At 40.9% G+C, this 20,814-nt stretch overlaps 1 protein-coding gene across 2 annotated transcripts; it reads right to left on the reverse strand.

Moving 5' to 3' along the window:
* Positions 1-202: 202 nt before the first annotated feature.
* Positions 203-11,956, reverse strand: LOC144037026 (sodium- and chloride-dependent GABA transporter 1-like). Of its 2 annotated transcripts, none has more exons than XM_077548143.1 (15): positions 11,587-11,956; positions 10,268-10,651; positions 10,028-10,159; positions 9,823-9,923; positions 9,629-9,738; positions 9,393-9,525; positions 5,413-5,547; positions 5,236-5,339; positions 4,884-5,008; positions 4,668-4,780; positions 3,084-3,215; positions 2,899-3,001; positions 2,615-2,715; positions 2,303-2,470; positions 203-1,674 (listed from the first exon to the last, which is right to left on the reverse strand). In XM_077548143.1, the coding sequence occupies exons 2-15, from the start codon at positions 10,497-10,499 to the stop codon at positions 1,237-1,239; spliced, it is 2,127 nt and encodes a 708-aa protein (XP_077404269.1). In that variant the 5' UTR covers positions 10,500-10,651; positions 11,587-11,956; the 3' UTR covers positions 203-1,236. The 2 variants fall into 2 exon arrangements, with proteins under 2 accessions (XP_077404269.1, XP_077404278.1); XM_077548152.1 differs by lacking the exon at positions 11,587-11,956 and adding an exon at positions 11,125-11,460.
* Between the last annotated feature and the right edge of the window lie 8,858 nt (positions 11,957-20,814).

Genomic DNA, 20,814 nt, shown 5'->3' on the forward strand with positions numbered 1-20,814 from the left:
TATGGTAAACATCTGGGCAAATTAAAGCTTTGTGCTTTTCACAAATAAAGCAAAGACAGCGGAAACAAAAACAGAAACAGACCACTTGCTTACTGGCCCGCACTTAAACATCTACATATGTATTGCTGAATACATATTGATCAAACTATAATTGATCGATACACGTACAGAAAAGTCAAACTCAAACACAGAGTTGGTCCAGGTTCTTGTGCTAGTGTATGATGTGGTCCTTTTTTGTTGTTGTGCCCAGTCATGTAAACAGACCGAAATTGATGTTTTGGCTTAAGGCCATCTTTTTTTCTTCTTTTTTTTTAAAGTCAGGAATTTCAGACAATTTTCACTGATGTTCCTGAGGAAAGCATGCAAATCGTAAACAGCACTGACTGTCAAGATTAAGGGATAGTCTACGTTTGTAAATCACTTCCTCTAACCCTGTGCTTTTTTTTTCTCCCTTCATTTTTTTGTACCTCTTCGTACCCTGTGCTTCTGCCAACCAGATACTAAATGGCATAGTTTTTGCATGTGTCTGCCTATTGATTTGGTCCTCCATCACATCGACAACATAGAGTATAAAACCTCCTAAAAATAATTCTAAAAATGTTTCCATCACATAAAAGTTTTTTCTTTTTTTTTTCACTGAAAAAAGGAAGGAAAAATAACAGTCTCTCTCTTACACACAAAACATGACTGGATTTCTCCAGCTGACTTCTAAACATGAACTTCTTATTGGCATTGTGCTTTCTTCAGTTTGCCTTACAGAGTGCACGTTTTGCAACGTTTTGAAAAAGAGACAACTGTGTGAGATTTAGTAAACATCCACGATAAAATTGACACAGCCCTTGCTGTCGTTAGCGATGTCAATTTTGTTCACTACTTCATCTACTATAGTCACACAGGTATTTACTCCATTCATGAAGATATTCAACAAATTTCTAATCTATATCTCTATTTAGTTTGTTTTCTTTTCTCACAGTATTACACAGTATGTTTATTTATTTTTTTAAATACTCAGATTTATGGTTGCACCGGCACACTAACAGTCTTTGATATTTTCGGAATGCAAACCAACAATAGGACATCGTTGGCTTGGAAAATGTAGGAAAATGAAATATGGTTGGAAAATCTGTTTCGATCAGGTATTGCCCTCGGAGGTAGGTGAATCAATTAAAATCTTGGAAGTAAGTCCTGTGTAATGTTCTCGTTTGTCTACATGCTCCAAGAGGGTTTCTTTGCTGTCTACACGTTGGCCTCGGCAGTGGTCAGGTTAGAGGGCACACTTGCTGGGATTGGCGGGTTAACGGGCTCCGTTGGATTGGCCGGGTTCGGGGGAGGGGCTGTTGGACTGACTGTTGTTGTGTTGATGGCCGGACTGGCCGCGGTGCTGGCGGTTGTGGTGATGGTGGTCACAATGGTGGGGCTTGTTGCTGGGTTCACAGGGCTAGCGGCAGCAGCAGGAGGAGGGTTAGCGGATGGCGGAGCCGGGTTCGCGGGGGACACGGGGCTGGTTGCGGTGACTGGAGCCGGGTTGGCGGGGACTGGATTGGTCGGGCTGGCGGGGTTAGCTGGATTAGCCGGGCTGGGTAGGTTAGCAGTGTTGGTTTCCACCAGCTGCTCAGGTCCATTTTCCTGCGGTCGCCTGACAACCGCTGGAGGCTGAAGCATTATCCGAAGTCGCTGCAGAGAGATGCGCACGGGTTACAAACAGCAGTGCAAACTTTAGTTAAAGGGGAAGTCAACCTTAAACAGTTCTTGACACTAATATGTTATATGTGACCTCACTGGTCTAAACATGACATTCGGATTAATATGACAAGTGGAATATAAATTATGCAACAAAACCCAGCCGTTTTTAATCCATCTCAGGAGGCGGCCATTTTGCCACTGGCTGTCGACTGAAGATGACATCACTGATGCTCAGTTTAGGCAACGACCAATTGCAGGTGACCTGTTTTCTAAAATGGAGTTGTGATTGGCTGTCACCTGAGACCTGAGCAACTGTGATGTCATTGTCTCTCGACAGTAAGTGAAAAAATGGCCGCCTCCTGAGATTCATAAAAACTGCTGGATTTCAAGTCAAGCCAAAAATATTTTCTTGACAATATGTTCTATGCACCCCCACCAGAATGTTATGTTTAGACTAGTGAGGTCACATATAACATATTATTGTCAAGAAATGTTTAACGTTGACTTCCCCTTTAACTCAACCAAAATACCGTATTCAGACTAGTGGGGTTGCATAGAACATATTGTCAAGAAATTGTTAAGAAACGTCCCCTCTAAGCAAATTCCCAAATCCTCATACCTCTTTGTAGGTGCCCTTGAGGCCAAGATACATGTAAATCATGTATCCCGGTATGAGAATCATAGAAGAGAGTGCCATGAGCCAGCCCACTCCCTGACCCCAGCCTGGGAACACATAGTCTCCCATCGTGAGAGGAACCATTTGTACGGCGCTGAACAAGAACACCCCCTGTGGGAGACAGGAGACACTTTATGCATCATGACACCCATGACTCGTAGCGGCGTCTCATCTCAACGTGGCGGCGGGCAGGCAGCTAATATTGACTTTTCACGATGTTCCATTTTTCACGTCAAGTGTACTGATCTCACGCACAGCGACAATGAGGGGGGTGAACACCACCCAGCACATCTTCCACCACACACACGGCTTGTAGCCAATCATCTCCTCGATGTTGTCATAGAACTTGTTCACACCTGAGAGACAAATAAATGGAGGGTGAAAAACGCATCTCCAATCTATTTCAATTTGCTGCAGGTTTGCCGCGCATGATGATGAGCGTGCACGACCTTGACGCTGACAAGACTTTTTCAAGATTCCTCTAACTTCAAATGTTGCTGAATCAATGAACAATGTGTCCGTCTTCGTGACATACACACCGTAGCACCAGGATATGGAGATGCATTCAAAGAAGACCAGGAAAAGCAGACACATTCCACTGGCAGAATAGTAGTCAAACAGTTTGAACACATAAATCCCACCCTGGTGGCAGAAAAATGGAGTTGAGTCATTTCAGCATGATTTCACAATGGTAACAGTTTGGAGAGAGAGCCGCCTGCTGTACCTGTGTGATGTTTGAAAGGCCAATCACATAAGACACCAGGCAGACCACTGCGATGAAGATCTCTCGTCTACCTCGAAGCTTTGTGGGAAATTCATCTACTAAAGCAGTAATGAAGCCCTCCACAGTGCAGAACTGACGGACAAGAACAGCGGGCACAGAGATAAATATGAAAGGCCATTATGTGCAAGCATTAAACCTTGCTGAGTGATTGTACTTTATTGCTGATTGTGATTTTATTGCTCTCTATATCGACACTTGGTGCCATTCCAGTCTTCATATTTAGATTGTAGCATGCAATTAGGTTAGCTAAATCTGACTTAGTTGGTGTACCGGATAAGGGAGGATTGTGGCAAACATACTGTCATCTTCTGAATAGAGCTGTCAAAGTTAATCGATTAATCAACAAGTAATCAATTACTGTATCATATTAACTCATTTGCTCCCAGAAACGTATAAACACGTTCCATTTTAATATTACCATGCTCCCAAAGACGTATTCATATGTTTTTAAAATGTTTCTTTTATTTTATTATTATGCTAGAGCACACAAAAGTTTCTGATGTAGCCTCTGAACTGAAGAGAATGCATGAAGCAATGGCAGTTATTACAAAAACGGCCCGCAAGTAGCAGCAGAGTATAAGAGATCAACCAGGGCCATTTTGCAACAAAGCTCTTTTTTCCAGTGTTTTTGACAGGTTTGTGAATAATGATTAAACTTGGCTATATTGTAATGCTAATTGCTGCAAACAAAAACAGATACAAATATACTTTTTTTTTCCTGATGGAAGAAAAGACTCTATAGGTTCCATTCATTCTTTATAGCAATAGAACACAATATTCTGTGGGTTTTACAAAATCATTCATAATCCAGTAAAACAGCCGGCAGTGAAGAGGGTTGCTTCAGTGACAATGGCTGGGAGTGAATGAGTTAATCAACAACTTTTAATAATTGAGTAATCGTTTGGAGCCTTTTTTTCTAAATTATTTAAAATGTTCCAAATCCTCAGATTTCAGCATATCAATAGGACAACATCATTTCCCCTTTTTTTTAAATCACTATACAAATTTGAAGTACGAAATAAACACCAATCTCTGGTTGATAAACAGTAATCTTGGGGAATTAAATAAAACCCGCTTTAATGCAAAATTAAATTGAATCTGATTGGTCAATTAATCGATTGAATAATCAATCGAACCTAAAAATATTCCATAGTGACAGCACTTCTTCTGAACGATCTCACAATCCACTTCTTGGAATAATTCTAGATGTGCAAAATCAACATTTCTATAACACCAAGGTATGACTGCCTCACTGCTTTCTGTTGCCTCATTCAAACCTTGATATCACAAAATGTAGAGCGAAAAATAAAGAAATTGCAGGCAGTGTAACCTGCAGGCACACAGAGGTGATACAGTTGCTTTAAAGCACCTTGACAGCTAATGTCAAAACTGGCCACTATCAGTGCACAAGAAGCAAATTGCATGCTTATCATGCAGCGAGCTGGCGGGTGCTGCCGTGTGATACGTACCCGCATTTGACTATTTAGGTCAGCCCATGAGCAGATTGTTACTTAGCCCGCTTACCTGGCTGTCGATCCCCAGCATGAGCAGCATGGAGAAGAACAGAATAGCCCACAGTGGAGACACAGGCAACTGGGTTACTGCCTCAGGATACGCCAGAAAAGCTAAGCCGGGACCTGGAGAGCAAATGGCAAAATCATATTTCGTCAGTTGGCATGCAGAAAGTGACGATCAAAACGTTGGCACCATTGATGGTTGGGCTGCCCCACGCATTGTTACCTGAAGCCGCTACGTCGGCAATATCCTTCTTGGTCACGTGTGCCATGAAACCAACAATGGAGAAGATGACAAGGCCAGCAAACATGCTGGTGCATGAGTTGATGAAGCACACAATAATAGAGTCTCTAGGGAGAACAAGTGGAGAAAATTGACATTTTATATGTGGACAGAACATATTACATCCATAATAGATTCAAAGAAATGGAGTAGAAATTACTTTGAAAGCAAGAAAACAGGCATCAGGAAAATCACACATTGCAGTCCTGTTTCATTTCCTTTCAGTACACAGACTTAAAATCAAAAACCGTCTCGTTCCAACATCAACCCACACTGTGGGTTTTGTCAGTCTCACCTGTAAACATTATTATTGAATGGGTTGTAGCTTCCAAGAGCTATAAGTGAGCCCAAGCCCAATCCGTAGGAAAAAAAGATTTGGGTTGCTGCGTCCAGCCATACCTGGTGAGAGGAGCACAAATATTGAAATTCGCCGGGCAACGCATGCGATCTCGTTGCATTTGCTTGTCTTTACCTCCGATTGTTTGAGCTTTTCAAAATTAGGGGTGATGTAGAATAGAATTCCCTCTCTTGCTCCGGGCAGGGTCACTCCACGAATGAAGAGAATGAAGAGCATGAAGTAGGGATACGTAGCCGAGAAGTAAACCACCTGTGAAGTGTGAAGCGGCAATCAGCGAGGCTTCGCCAATGCACAAATTGCAAACTGCATGGTCGCGTCCAGTTAGCATCATTTCTAGGATGGCTCTGAATTTGGGATGGACATCATAATGAATTCACAGAATTGGAGAGAAACTGATTATTGAGTCCTGACAACTGGCAAAAAATCTGTTGCCAAAGAAGAACATAGATGATATTGTATTAAGCCACCTTTAATGAACAAAACAATAGAATGGGGAAGTAAACCCCCCACATTTTCCTTACAACAATGTGTTCTATGCACCTCACTAGTCTAAACACGGCATTCTGATTAATATTGCATTTGTGAAATATGAATAAAATCACATTAAATCACGGCTCACCTGTTTTCTGAGTTTGGTCATGTGTCATCTGCAAGCGGAGCTATGATTGGTCATTACCTGAGCCTTGAGAAACTGTGACATCATTTTCAGTCGACAGCAAGTGTCAAAATGGCCCTGAGACAGATGCTGCTTCATTCATGTTCCACAAATGCAACATTAATCAGAATATCGTGTTTAGACTAGTGGGAGTGCGTAGAACAGATTATTGTAATTTTTTTTTTTTTTTGGGGGGGGGGGGGGACTTCCCCTTTGATAAACAGCCTCACTTATTTGATTGCTCCTTTCCATTGTAGCCAAAGAACTAAATAACCAAACGGTCACACTCAGAGGTTGAAGTAATATGTAGTCAGATGTCCATCGACAACACTGAACAGAAAAACTCAGTTTAATAATATTCTTGCCAGCAAGGTTAGTGAGACAAATGAAAGTCGCTTTATGAAAGCAGACACATTGTGTGTGTTTTAAGACAAACAAGACATTCATAACCATCAGCTCAAACTGAAGTAAACTGATCAACATGATCAAGTGTTGAGTCACAATTTGAAATTTGAAAATGCTGAAGACTACCAAAGTCTTAACATGTGAGAATTAACATGGAAGTCAACCTTAAATATTTCTTGACAATAATATGTTATATGTGACCTCACTAGTCTAAACATGACATTCTGATTAATATTACATTTGTGTAATATAAGTTATGAAGCAAAATCCAGCCATTTTTATCCATCTTAGGGGGCAGCCATTTTAAAACTTGCTGTCGACTGAAGATGACATTACAGTTGCTCAGGGCTCTTTCAACAACCAATCAGAGGTCACCTGTTTTCTGAAGCTGTGCTGTGCTTGGTTTTTACCTGAGACCTGAGCAACATTAATCTACAGTTGACAGCAAGGGACAAAATGGCCGCCCCCTGAGATGGATAAAAACAGATGGATTTTGCTACTCAAGTTATATTCCACACACGCAAAATTAACCAGAATGTCGTATTTAGACTAGTGGGCTGCATAGAACATTCTTGTAAAAAATAAAATAAAATAAAATAAAATTTGGGGTTTTACTTCCCCTTTAAGTAAATAATTTCCCAAATATGTGTTTTTCATAACCAGAATAAGTGTATGCGCAATGGCGCCACGAAGATGTCGCCCCCTGCAAATTCACTGGTCACCCCATAAATTTGCTTGGCCAATAGAAATCCATTTTAATTGTACTTAACTTATTACTCTTTGCACATTCGATCATTAGTAACCAAAGCATATTAGATGGCAATTAAGTCTTTCTACTGGCCACTGTGGCCAGTTGACTACAACACTATAATGATATCCTGAAATGATGGCTTTTAGTTTCGGTAGGTGTCCCACCCTAAGATTTTAAGTGTCCCCATCTGGCCACCCCCCAAAAAAATTCAAGAGGCACCACTGTGCTTTTGCGAACATGTAGATATAAAAAATGCAAATTAAGGATAGATCCAATTCACTTGTTATGAACTTACATGTAAACACGTACTTTTATCCATCAACATAAAAAAATAAAAACAAAACACTAAAATACAGTATGAGCAAGAAAATATTTATATAGTTAATAGTTACTATTTCAAAACATACATTTTATATATTGCAATTAATCTCACCTTTATGATTCATAGTTTGAAAAATGTGCAACGCACAAATTCTGAGCAGAAACTAGAATTGTTTTTTTTTCTAGCACTGTTAGCATCTAGCCAGCTAAGAGCTCACAGATGACACTTTTTACTAAATGACACATAGTGTACTGTACGACAGCGTATTACGGCCACGTATAAAAAAAAATTCAGCGGGGTTTAATATTCAGAGAACTCTCAAATTTGCCACTCTAAAAAAAACTCTCAAATTAGCGAGTTTATAAAGGGGCAAATTATAAAGTGAGGATTCGTTGGTGGTTAATGGGACACTGCTTATAAAATGAAAAGGCAGGATCGAGACGGATCATTCCTAATTTAAACTTTACTCGTCATATGGCACCTAGCGCGACAACACTTCCCTATCAGCTGACTAAACACTAACCAATCAGAAACTAGCATACTTTAGGTAAATGCAAGTGAATGACGGCGAGCAGCAGATTCGACACATCAACTTAGCTACTTGTACAAAAAAAACAAAAAAAACAACTAAAATGTACGAATGTGTAAATAATAATTCTGGAAACATAAATGTACAAATAAAAATACATTTTAACAAATGAACTTAAATGCTTGATCCTCAGACCTTTGCAAAGCGAGGCGTCTTTGTCGCTAGCATTACCCATCGCTTCAATCATATCATGATTTAACATGATATGGCTGTAGCCATTACTATCTCCTTATTTGAAAACCCGACCGAAAAATATTGGAACAAACATCCGAGTGGTACGCTACGTGTATTTCTCGTAAGTTTCAGAGTTTTTTTCTCACAAATTTGCCACTTTATGAACTCGCAAATTTGCCACTTTATAAACTCGCAAATTGACGAGTTTTTTCTTGCAGATTTGCCACTTTATAAAGTGGCAAATTTGCGACTTTTTAAAGTGGCAAATTTGCGAGTTTTTTTCTCTCGGAATATTGCCCCAACATCTAAAAAAATATATGTTTACACGTGGCCCTAATACGGCGTCGTAGTATTGAAATACTCATAACTTTTGATCTGAAAAGAATTGTGGGTGATAACAATAATGACCAGTTACTCACTACCGCTTAATTTGTTGCATTTTTGCTACATGTGTAATAGTTTTACTCAACTTGTATAGCTTGTTTGGAAAAATAATTGCATTGTTTTCCCCCCCAGAAGGGACCGTTTCAGAAGCGCCTGCCAAAAGCTATCGGAAGGCAGCAATGTCCGCGGGCAACATTGGCCGACACGAAATGCCCACTTTCATGTCAGAGAGAGATTCTGCCATCCCTTTGAAAGTAACAGTTAATCCATTAATTCTTCCCTCAGTTAATTATGTGCTGTAAACGTACACTCCTGCTCTGAATGTGTCTTCAAGAGCAGCAAAGCTGCTGCAGCCTCACTGAGCTCATCTCCTCTTCTCCATGTGCATTCATGACAGCGTGCGAGCTATTTATTTGCCAAACGTGCAGAGGAAATATGATGTTTTGTGACCAAGTCTAATTTTATTTGCCATGGTCACATGGCAATGGCTATGTGGGCCCATGAGGGGAGGCAAAGCACTTGGAGAGAAAGGGAACGACAAACCCAGATTGCGGCCAATGGCTGTTTGTTGCTCCTCCTATCACGGATCCACACGCACTGCCAATAGTGTCAGGAGGCTTGGAATTAGAGGAGCCACTGTAGGGCACAATTGGATTGTTTGCTGCCTCTTATTTTGAAATTCATCCTGACGACGCTGACTGAATTCTAAATCATGTATGAGGCAATATTAGATTAGATTAATAATGCATTCCGGTCACATATATCTCCTTATCAGCATAAAAGCTCTCGACAGCCAAATACGCGAAGGTCTTACCTTCCCTGTCCAGCCGACCCCTTTCCAGATACAGAAGTAGACGAGGACCCAAGCGATGGCCAGCGTTATTGCGAGCGGCACTCGAATCTGGCCCGGTTTTTCCAAGCCATCGGTCATTTCATGCACATTGCGCCTATAAATCAAAGCCAGTGACAGTACGCCTGTTAGACAGCCTGCCGGCCTTTTGTTTATCTTCGGGATTCATGGAGGGCTACAAGAGGATGAGGATATCTTACTCCCAAAACTCCACCACTGCACTGGTGAGATTGGTGGTGTCTGCAATGGAGTAATTTGTATAACACTTCTCTGTGTTCCATAGATTGTTGCATGAGCTCCATGGTAGTTCCTGGAATCAAATAAAACACATGTACAAAACCGTGCCTGTGATTCTTCAACAACACTGATTTGATGCTTTTTCAGGGGTACTCACAGCAGTGAAGGAGTTGTACAGGTAATAAATTGCCCAGGAAATGATTACAATGTAGTAAATGTTAAGCCAGAAGGAAAGGACAGCAGCTGCAAGGCCCACACCTGCCACACAAACATAAATATGCCACTTCAACTATCAGTATGCATGCAAGGGATTAATTGTCATCACTATATGCTGTTTTCAAATGTATCACGAGAGGAGCTACCTTTAAACATGGGAGCCAGTTTCCACACACCGAGCCCCCCAATCGAGGTGTATTGACCCAGGGAGCATTCCAGTAGGAACAAGGGCATCCCAGCAAATATGAGAGTCAAAAAATATGGAATCAAGAAGGCCCCTGGATGGAGATGGAAAAGTGGATCAAGTCAGACATCAGCACAACATCACGTGCATGAAATCATGAGGCGCAAGTTTGCCCGTGGAGCACAAGAAAAAGCTTGTTTACCTCCACCGTTTTTGCCACAGAGATATGGAAATCTCCACACGTTGCCCAGTCCAATTGCATAACCCACACACGACAGCAGGAAATCAAATTTCCCTCCCCATGTTTCTCTATCTGGCAACTCCTTTTTCTTATTTTCCGGCTTGACGTCCAGCGACTTGGGCTTGTCATTATTGGCGGCCACCTCGTTCAGTTCCGTCACTTGGCCATCCGTTTTGGTGCCGTTTGTCGCCATGTCTCTGGCTTTGGCACAGGCCCTGGCAGTCGGACGGGAGGCTTCTGCACCGGTCCACGTAGACAACAGCTTCGCGGTTTTCGCACCAAACCTTTGGAGCGAGCGTGAGGAAAAGAAGCCCGCGTACGCACGGATCGTCAGTCGCCGTTAACCTGCAGGTATGGTAAATAACAGCAGTTGGTCCCGTTTTTCAGGCGACCCGACCCAGCTCATCGTGAGGCGCAAATATACACATTTTGCACAGCATTAATTAACTCCTCGTTTGGCGCAATAAAGCCAATTAAATGAGCAAATCCGCTTTGCATTGATATGCGCATTTCAAACAGACATTAAAGAAGCTGGTGTGAATTAGGACCATTGACATAAAAAAAAGAGAACTATTCATATCAGAATCGGGGAAAAAAGTCATATTGGACTGAACACATGACAGATTCAAGCCAATTATTTCAACATGCAAAGTCTGGCATTTATTGCATCAAACGAACAAACCAACAAAACACACAACTGGGAAAAAAAACGAGGGGAAAAAAACTTGGATGAATCACTGCAAGCGCAAGACGCGCAGAAGCAAATCGCCGATGAGCTGCATGGGAATCATAATAAAGAGGTGTCCTCCAATTACCACCTGCAGATTCTCCTAACGCTTCTTCCAAAAGTGTGCACGCAGAGAGGTCTCACACCAGCTGGGAGACACAACACACAGTGGAGACAAAGGGATGTCCAATGCGTAAAAGCCTTACGCATCGGTCCAAGCCGTCCACCTCGACTTAATTAGCAAAACGCGCACAATAACGTGACTGCACATTTGACACGATTATGTCCGCACATTTGCAGTAGACGAAAGGCGCGACATCAACCGCTCATTTCTTCTTCTTTTTATTTATCGTGAAGTCGCTCAGCACTCACACGCACGCGCGCAAACACACACATACGCACACAGACACACACGCACACAGACACCAATAAACGCATTTCTTGTGCGTTAACCCACTGCCGCAAAAACAACAAGAATCATACATGGAGACATTTGTTGTTTCCAAACACGTGCACGCGCGCACACACAGCAGCACCTGGCATATTTACTCACAGTGGACGTGGAGTGAATGTGGAGGATGCGCAGCCTGCCCCGAATCTGCGTGGATTCCTCCTCCTGTGGATGAAGTTGTAAACTCCCAATATGTCTTGGAACATCAATAGGTTTTACTTCCATTAAAAGCCTTAAAGGGACCATGCAGCGTCCAAAGGGTCCAAAGCGCAAGAGCTGTCCAGCCGGGGAGCGGTGCTGAAAAGACCAAGAGGAGGAAGAAAAAGAAGAGGATGAAGATGAAGATGAAGAAGAAGAAAAAGAGGCTGAATCAACACGGGCAGCAGCCGCTTTGCCTTCTTGTGCGACTGTCTAACATCAACAAGCAGAGACTCAACTCCCATCTACACATGCAGCCTCAATGTCATCTCAAAGTCGACCCCCCCTTCTCCCTCATCTTCATCTATAGGCTGCATTGACGTCAAACTTGCACCCTTTGTATTTTTCATATTGTTGCACTCCTCAATCCAATCACAACATTGAACATTCTTTGCAGCATTTTATCCAAAAATGCTCACTATCATGAAGTGATCCACATTATGCTGCACAGTATTTTGCTTTATTTCCCCTGATACTCATTTCACAATGAATGGCTTCATAATTGATCTGCGCACGTGCAGTGTCACAAAATATGCACCCAGCAAGATGAATTTGCCAAGGAAAATAAAAAAGAAGGAAAAAAAGGAGGCTCATGGGGGCAATGCAGACCTCGTTATTTGGACAAGGAGGCCAGTCAGCGACTGTCTGCAGATTGAGATGAAGGCAGCAGGTCAATAAAAGGAGGAGACACAACACAATATTGCCCTCAATAATAAAGTAACGATGGCAAATACACATCTTGGAAAGAGATGTATAAAATCTTGTAACATACTGTTTTCCTTTATTTGTTTCACCACAAAATCAAAACATCTGCATTTTGTCATTTGCCTCCATGTTTGCAGTTCTGTTCCCCCCACACTTGTTGCCTGGTTTCACCAATCGGCTAAAAATAAAAAGACCCCCACTCCCCCCACACACCCTTAATAAAATGCGGTGTCAAGTGTGACTGAGTTGCAAAGGTCTTGGCAGTAAGATGAAGAGTGTTTCCTGCATGGCAAGCTGAAGAGCAGCAGATGGTGAAAGCAATGAGGGGTGAACTAACCTACTAAATGATAGCACATGAAACGCCGCATTTCAGATCCCATCTGGGGTGGCCAGCGGCCCTGCGCTGCGAAACATGATACATATTTACACACCTGCTGATGGAGCGCACGGGCATGTCCAATAGGCTGGTGACATGTGACCTCCTCAGCCTTTCCACCAGCCGCCAATCTGGAAATGTTCATTTGGCTTGTGTGGGTACGCCGGATGTAGAAGCCTCATTAGGCCAAGATGACTTGTTCTGTCATGTGTTGGCTTTTAGGGAGCGTACACTTGCGTCGCCGCTTTGCTAGCCCACTGGCTGTAAAATTACTTTAATGCGCTGCAGGCTTTTCTACCTCGACTATGGCATCGTTATTTTAACACGGCGCGGTAAAAAACTGGTTAGCACATCTGGCTCACAGTTCTGAGGGTGGGAGTTCAAATTCAAGACATCAAGATTCTGAATTGATTGAAGGTGTGAATGTGAGTGTCAGTTGTTTGTATGTATGTGCCCTGTGATTGGCTGGCAACCAGTACAAGGTGCACCACCCAAAGGGCGCAGCTCATCCATGTCAACCCAGCAAATAAACTTAGGATTCAATGAATACCTCACAGATAGTATCAATACAATAATGTCGACAAGTTAAGGCACTTTTTTTTTATTTTTAAATCCAGCTCTTTGAATATCATCAACGTAAGATTGTGTCATTTAAATGCCTTGTATTTCCTCATATTGAAATATGCCATAGTGAAATAGCCATAATGGCCCACAAAAGGGACTTTTGTCTTGGGTTTAGTAGGGAAATTCGATAGCACTTTTTTTCAGACCAGTATAGTATGAACTCTTGTATGCATTTGGTATGACCCAGCTGGGGATTGAACTCACAACCCCCCAATCTCAGGGCATGCACTCTACCACTAAGCCACCGAATTAAAGTTTTTACTTTAAATATATAGTGCTCAATATAAAATACAATATTCTGTTTATACCATTTGTCTTTGCAGTATTTTTGATACAGCTCTCATACTACATTTAAGTGAAGCTGGATGGAATTGGATTGTGAAAATGTACCTAATATTGAGAGTTTTATTATCACATTAAACTGGCATAATTGATTTCACAATATCATCCACCTTGGCTTGCTTTGGCGGAAAACAAACAATGTAATAAAAACAACAAACTAAAAAAGAAATTAAAATGACAGCATTTCACCATCATACATTTGAATAATTGGAAATTGAACATTTTAAATGCTGCGAATTATTGTACATTTGTGTTCAGTTAGTTATAACCATTATATTCAAAATAATGTTACAGAAGCATAAAAACATTTTCCTGAATTCATCTTATGCACAGTCAGTGCTTAATTTTACGATGCACATTGGTTGAGCCGCATCTCTCAACGCTACTGTGCAATTTGAGGCCACAGATGAGATAATTAGCATGATGATGTCCCATTAGTATGCTAATCAAAAGCAATTCACATATTTTATTTATATTGTCACAAAGTTGTTTTCCTGCTGCTAAAAAATGGGAACACTTCTCTTTAGTTCAGACTATTTTTCTTTTGCACAATCAACATGTAAACAAGTCTTAATAATTATGGAAAAGGAAATACAGTAGGCTATTGTTCCAATGAAATTACGATACATACAACACAAACTATTTACAAAGGTGCAGCCTTCAGCAAGGCATTGAGGCTAAAAGAAGGTCTAATGAAGTGATCCCACACGGAATTACGCTGTCCTTGTTCCCATCAGCCTCAAAGTGCCATTGCTGCAGTGCATGAGCGTATAATAACACTCAAGTGGCCCACTTGCGTCTTCACAACACACATTTTTCATAGGAGAAATGATGCATAGCTCACACTTGCATGCGCTGAGCGAGCGGAGAGGCCCGGCGTGCTTGTGACGTGCTCACGCCGCCCGCGATTGGACGTGGCTCACATTGTCATGTGCACATTGTGTAGCATGCTCTTACGTGTCCACTCCTTTGGCGTAGCATTTGTTTAGCATGACCTAAATTGCGATGAATTGAGTGTCCCAGCAGCTCCGTCTCGCCTTTTTCTTTGTAATCCTCGTCTTGCTTTCTCTCGTGCACGCACACGCGCGCGTAAGCGCCACAATTTGCAAGCAAGCAAAGCAGCTGAGAGGACCGTTTTCTGATAGTAAACAGCTTTTGCCAGACATACTTTGCATACGCGGCAAAGTATAGTGGGATTCACAGAGGTCAGCTGTCCTCCGATATTGAAGCAATCTTCAGTGATTCGTCTGCCAAATTTGTGGAGAATGCTCTGTTTGCAGCTTTGCTCTTGTAGTTGTTCTATATGATCTCTGATTTTCATGTGCGAAGAAGATAAATCCTGACAGACAAGCTTCTACTTTTAGCATTTGCTGGTGATTCCAAAGAATTGCGCTTTGCACAACTATACACAGAAATATGCAGGATCAATTTCAGAAAGTTAGCAGCGTTAGCATTAACACATGCATGCGCCGAAAAGGATTATTTTAAGGATTATTTTAGTGAATTTAAACTAATAAAATTACGGAAGCGTATTGCATTCACTTGGAAAAAAATAAAGTCCTATTTTTCTGACAATTATTTGGGGGGAGCTTTGTTTTTTTGAGTAATTTTTTTTTCAGTTTTAAAAAAAAACATTTTCCTCTGTTTTTCTGAATAATTATTTTTCAGTTTTTCAGATTTTTTTTCAGTTTTTATGAATTTTTTTAAAAGGGGTTTTCCCTCAGAGATTAGAGAACAAACCACAATACAGTATACACATTTATTCCTTTATTGAGAGCCAGTAAGTAAACATGACCATCTTATTGCATATGGAGGTATGCGGGAAAGTGTCCGATTCCGCAATTACAAGCTCTGTTATTCTGAATAATTATTTTTTTCAGCCTGTTTTTCGGAATATTTTTTGACAGAAAAAAAAATCTACTAAAACAGAAATAAATATTCAGAAAAACAGAAAACAAAAAAAACATTAAAAAAAAGAAAACTAATACTAAAACTAAACCAAAACTAAGCATATTTGAAACAACTAAAACACATTTTTAAAAAAAACTAACAGAGCAGCACAGAAAACTAAATTTAAAAACAAAACAAAACACAAAACGAAATAAAAACTAACTATAATGAAATTGCCAAAACTATAATAACCCTGAAAAGGACACACCTGCTCGTGCAAAAGCACAATGTGTGCATTTCATAAAAGTAAACATATGACCTTAATGATAAACAGTATGGGGTCAGTAAATTGCTTCAAATTTTGTACATGGGTTGCTAAGCAACAGCTTAAACCAATCTCCATCTCTTCCCCCACCCCCACTCCCCACGTGGTACACCTGGGATCACTCCGCTGCTTCTACAAAAAGTCCATTAATGACGCAGATAGGTTTCTAGGAGTTAAAAAGCACAGCTAGAGATCCAAATCTCTGGCAACCTTGTTGAAAAGGCGCCTGTCATCTTAAAAACTTGATTGTTTGCACTAGGAGCAACTTAAATATGAGTCAGTCACAATTATAGGTACGACAAGTTCAATCCATAACACTGACAAACAGCACACTGTTGTTGTAGTAATGACCACAACGTCTCTCCAATTGTTTGTGACACAAACGTCCACTTTTGTCCTTTTTTACATCCTGTCCAGGTTGGCAGGTTTTTTTTGTTTTGGGCTTAGAGCTTTATGTCATTATTCATTTGTCAAGTAAGACTTCAAAATAGTTTTGTTTTGTTTTATTTTCTTCCCAATCAGAGGGCAGGAGCCATATTGTTAAAATTGTTTTCATGTATGGCATCATGAGTAAACTTTGGATATCACTTACTAAAATCAAAATATACCCTAATGTATAAACCCCAATTTAAACCCTAGAAAATGTGAACAACGGTCTTGTTAGCACACCTGCTTTTCTTAACTTGCTCTGTAAGCCAAACAGTCCTTGGTCCCGCTGATACGACTCTACCCGAAGCTAGTACTGTACAGAAAAATGTCGCTAATTCACCGTGCTTGGCTAGCCTCTGCAAATCTATCCAATTAGAATATGAGTTGGTTTGGAGCCAGCAGGGAGAGCACACAACTGATTGCAATCTACAGGAGAAAAATGCACTGTTAGCATTGACCTCCTCTTATTTCAGTGCAGAGGTGAAACGGCAGGCGGGCAATCACACACAGACCCATTGCAAGTTGTGTATCTCAATCTGTCAAACCAAAGATGCAGGGGCTGTGGAAAGTCGAACCACTTTTTTGGGTGTGGTGCTTGCTGAAATCATGATGAAAGGCAGTGCAACTTGCCTTGCCAGTGGAAACACACATCAACCCCCGCCGCCCATTTGCAGCCCTGACCAATCACCTTGTGGACCCACATCTAGACGGACATCTGTGGAGACTTCCATGTATGCCTCCACACCAGCTCTTCCTCCAGATGGCCGAAGACCTCCATTCATAGTGGTCCGAGGCCGCCCGTTGGGTCTGTCACTGGCGATGTAACCCTAATTTCCGCGTAAGTCCAAATTGAATGTTAAAGTTGAAATTTACATCAAAATACTTTGTATAAAATAACTGGAATACATTAAAATAAAAATAAGATGATGTAGGCTACTTATCAATACTGTTTAGAGATGGATGGAAAAGCCGAAGATACTCCGGGTGCACAAACACAGACAAGCGCTAGCACTAGCAGAAACACTGGGGACAAAATGGCAGACAAGGAACAAAATGGCGGACGAATTCCAAATTTCTAATTGTATTTTTGAAAGGGTTAGTGGTTTTGTGATGTTAATTCCCCTCCATTCAGCCATTTTTTTCCTTCATTTAATTAATTAATTATGTTTTTCATTTTAATTTATTTTGGACCTTCTATATAAGTTTTACAAAAGGGGTGCCAATAATGGTGGGCGGATTTTTATTCAATAATCTAAAATGTATTTAATTTAGCAAAGGTGAGGTGATCACTAAAACATATTTGAACACATTATTTAACCAAATTTGAGATTCCGAACATTCCACTTGGTGGTATTTATAGCAAAGGTTTGGAACAAATAGAAATCAAATACAAATCCTATGACCTCTAATAAGTGGCATGTGGGGAAAAAAAGAAGGATTTGCATGTTCCAGTACGCACATCAGATATTGTATACATTCGGGAGCATAGAAAGGAAGTGAGAGGAGGGGAGGGGTCCGTCATCAGTCTGAGCAAATTGTAGGGAGGCAAGACACGGAGCCCTTTAAGTGAGAGCTACAATCCTTTCTCAGTACACTGGCCCTGCTAATCCCCTCCATTCTACCACATCACTATGGAAACTGACTGGGTGTCTCACCCTTGCAGCCTATTCGTGCCATGCAGCCCCGTCTGCCACTGACATGGACATTGTGCTGCAAAATACATCTCCATATTGTCACCTAGAAGACGCAAAAGCAAGAGGTTGCATGTATTTGCGAAGACTATAGTACCCCAAACTACCGACCATGTGAAGTCTTTGCCACTCCTCAGGCAATATTGCAGGAGAATACTTGTCATGGTTTTAAAAGGTTTATGGTCTTCAAAGATGAGGGAGCTGGTCCTCCACCCCATCAATGTGTCCACACAATCCTTCCAGCAGTGACAAGAATGGGCAAAAGCACATGGACAAAATTCACGGGCTAAGCTTCCACTCCAGAGCTTTTACATAAAGCTTGGAGAGGCGCATTTGCATTTGCCTCTGACGTCAGCTTTAATCCACCCCAAACCACTTCTCCAACTCAGCCGACATCTTGGCCTGAAGCCCCACTGATTGTTAATTACAGGGAGGAGATGTGTACAATCACTGGAGCTATCAATGCGGTTGCGGTGCAACACCGCACAGAGATTCGGTAAGCACAGCCGTGGACAAATGGTTCAACACCATCTACCGCATGGATACATGCATGTGGTGTCCTTGAGCAAGACACCAATGCCTCAAATAAGTAGCCACCTGCTCCTGTGTATGCCACAAACAATGTGTATGCTTTCTCTATCCGCTGCTGCGATGGGTCAAACGCAGAGGTCAAATTTCACATAAGCGTGTGAACATGACATATAAAGACGATTCTTCTCCTTCTTCTTTTTCTTCTCCTCCTTCTTACTCTTCTCCTCCTCCTCCTTCTTTTTCTTCTCCTTCTTCTTCTTCTCCTCCTCCTTCTTTTTCTCCAGTGTTCACTGGAGGATTTATTTACATAGGTAAAATCTATTACACCCATTACTTTTGCATTAAGATGGTGGCCAGAAATTGGTGCATTTTCAATACATTTAACTCATTCCCTCCCAGCCATTTCCACTGAAGCAATCCCCTTCGCTCCCGCCTGGTTTACTGGATTTTGACTGATTGTGCAAGGCCCACAGAATATTGTGTTCTTATTGCTATAAAAGCATGGACCGTACCAAAAGAAAGATTAGACTAGAGTCTCTTCTTTCATCAGGAAAAAAAAGTACATTTCTATCTGTTTCCGTTTTGCAGCAATTAGCATTAGCATATAGCTATGTTTGATCATCATTCACAAATCATTTTAAAACACCGGGGAAAAGACCCTTTTTGCAACTTGGCCCTGGTTGATCTCGTTTACTCTGCTGCCATCTGCTGGCCATTTTTTGGGGTAATAACTACCATTGCTTTAAGCGTCCTCTGCAGTTCAGAGGCTGCATCAAAGCCTTCTGTATGCTTTAGCATAAAAAACATAATTAAAAAAAAAGAAGAAGTTTTTAAGTTTTTAGGACCACGGCAATATTTAAATTAGAACACTTCTATACATTTTTGGGAGCAAATGAGTTAAATACTGTCTAAATATTTGTCACAGGAAAGATTATACTTTGATCACTGCAATTTCCTTTAAAAGATCGATCTAATAATGCTGGTTTCATAAAATAAATACATCTTTGAAATGCTGTGTACATAGTACATAACATGTACAAGTATGGACTATGTATTCGACTGACAATTTTGTCTTGGACTCCATCCTGATTCATGAGACATGGTAACAAACAGCAAACTCCTGTACTACTTCTAAGTGGATAAAAACAGTGGCTTAAACATGAGCCTCAACATCCCCTTTAAAGGTGTGTTTTGTTTGTTTGTTTGTTTTGAAATTTTCAGGATTTTCTGGTGGCCAGCAGACCTGTATCCCACAAAAAGAGATATGTGTGTGTTGTTTCTAATAACTTCATCCTGGCGTGTCTGACGGGTGCTATAATGCTAACTTTTGATATACCTGTTCTACATTGTCCTTTTTATAGGTTCCATTGTTTTTAAAAGACATGCCATCAAAAGTTCCATATGAACTTGCCCTAGCATGCATGTACACATTCACTCTGGAAATGCCAACTTGAAAAGGCAAAGATAATAATAATACACATATACACAACAACCTCATTTCAGGAGAAGTTTCAGAGAATTAATATAATTCCTTAGTTTTCTTTCCTGTAAATTCAGATTACTGAAAGTAGAACCCTTCTAAAAGTTTCCTGAGTCAAATTTGGTCTTGTTACCTTCAATGTTATCTGATAATAACATTTGAACTATGACATGAATTAATTATGTGCTTAATAAAAGATTCACGAGTCATTTGTTTTTACAAATTCACATCCGGCAGTACCACAATCAACACTATTGTAACATTTATGAGCATGGCCTTGCTTTTGTTTGGACAGATTATGTCCAAAAAAAGAAAAAAGAACACCAGCAAGGACATATTTGACCAACCATGACATGTCTGATTTGGTAAAATTGCACATGTTCGCGAGAACAAGCTTCCTTGAAAAAAAAAAAAAAAACAATTTGTGAACTCCATTCTATCAGATGTGAAAAATGGTGGTGGTGAAGATCACTCAGATTTCCCTTTCAAACTGTTCATTTTCCATGCACACGTAGTATATGGTATATTCCAGGTCAGTTTTGTCCTTATGAGAATTACAGGGCTGTAAAATGTTACGCATTGCACATACAGTATTTTGCTAAGGAAATCAGGGAACACTAACTGATTAGGCTATCCTCGTAACCTTGATTGAAATATGGGACAGTCGTGGTTTTGAGGTTGTGTTCTGATTCCTGGCAGATTTCACCATCTCAATTTTCCGTAGGTGCCGTCCTGGCAT

Source organism: Vanacampus margaritifer, chromosome 1, assembly GCF_051991255.1.
Source record: "Vanacampus margaritifer isolate UIUO_Vmar chromosome 1, RoL_Vmar_1.0, whole genome shotgun sequence".
NCBI lineage: Eukaryota > Metazoa > Chordata > Actinopteri > Syngnathiformes > Syngnathidae > Vanacampus > Vanacampus margaritifer.

Excerpts from the sequence above, each read along its gene's own strand:
- LOC144037026 (XM_077548143.1), bottom strand. The coding sequence starts at position 10,499 with ATGGCGACAAACGGCACCAAAACGGATGGCCAAGTGACGGAACTGAAC. Across the intron at positions 9,739-9,822 it reads TGTACAACTCCTTCACTGCT|GAACTACCATGGAGCTCATG; the intron begins GTGAGTACCCCT and ends ATTTGATTCCAG. Across the intron at positions 4,781-4,883 it reads TGCCGACGTAGCGGCTTCAG|GTCCCGGCTTAGCTTTTCTG; the intron begins GTAACAATGCGT and ends TTTGCTCTCCAG.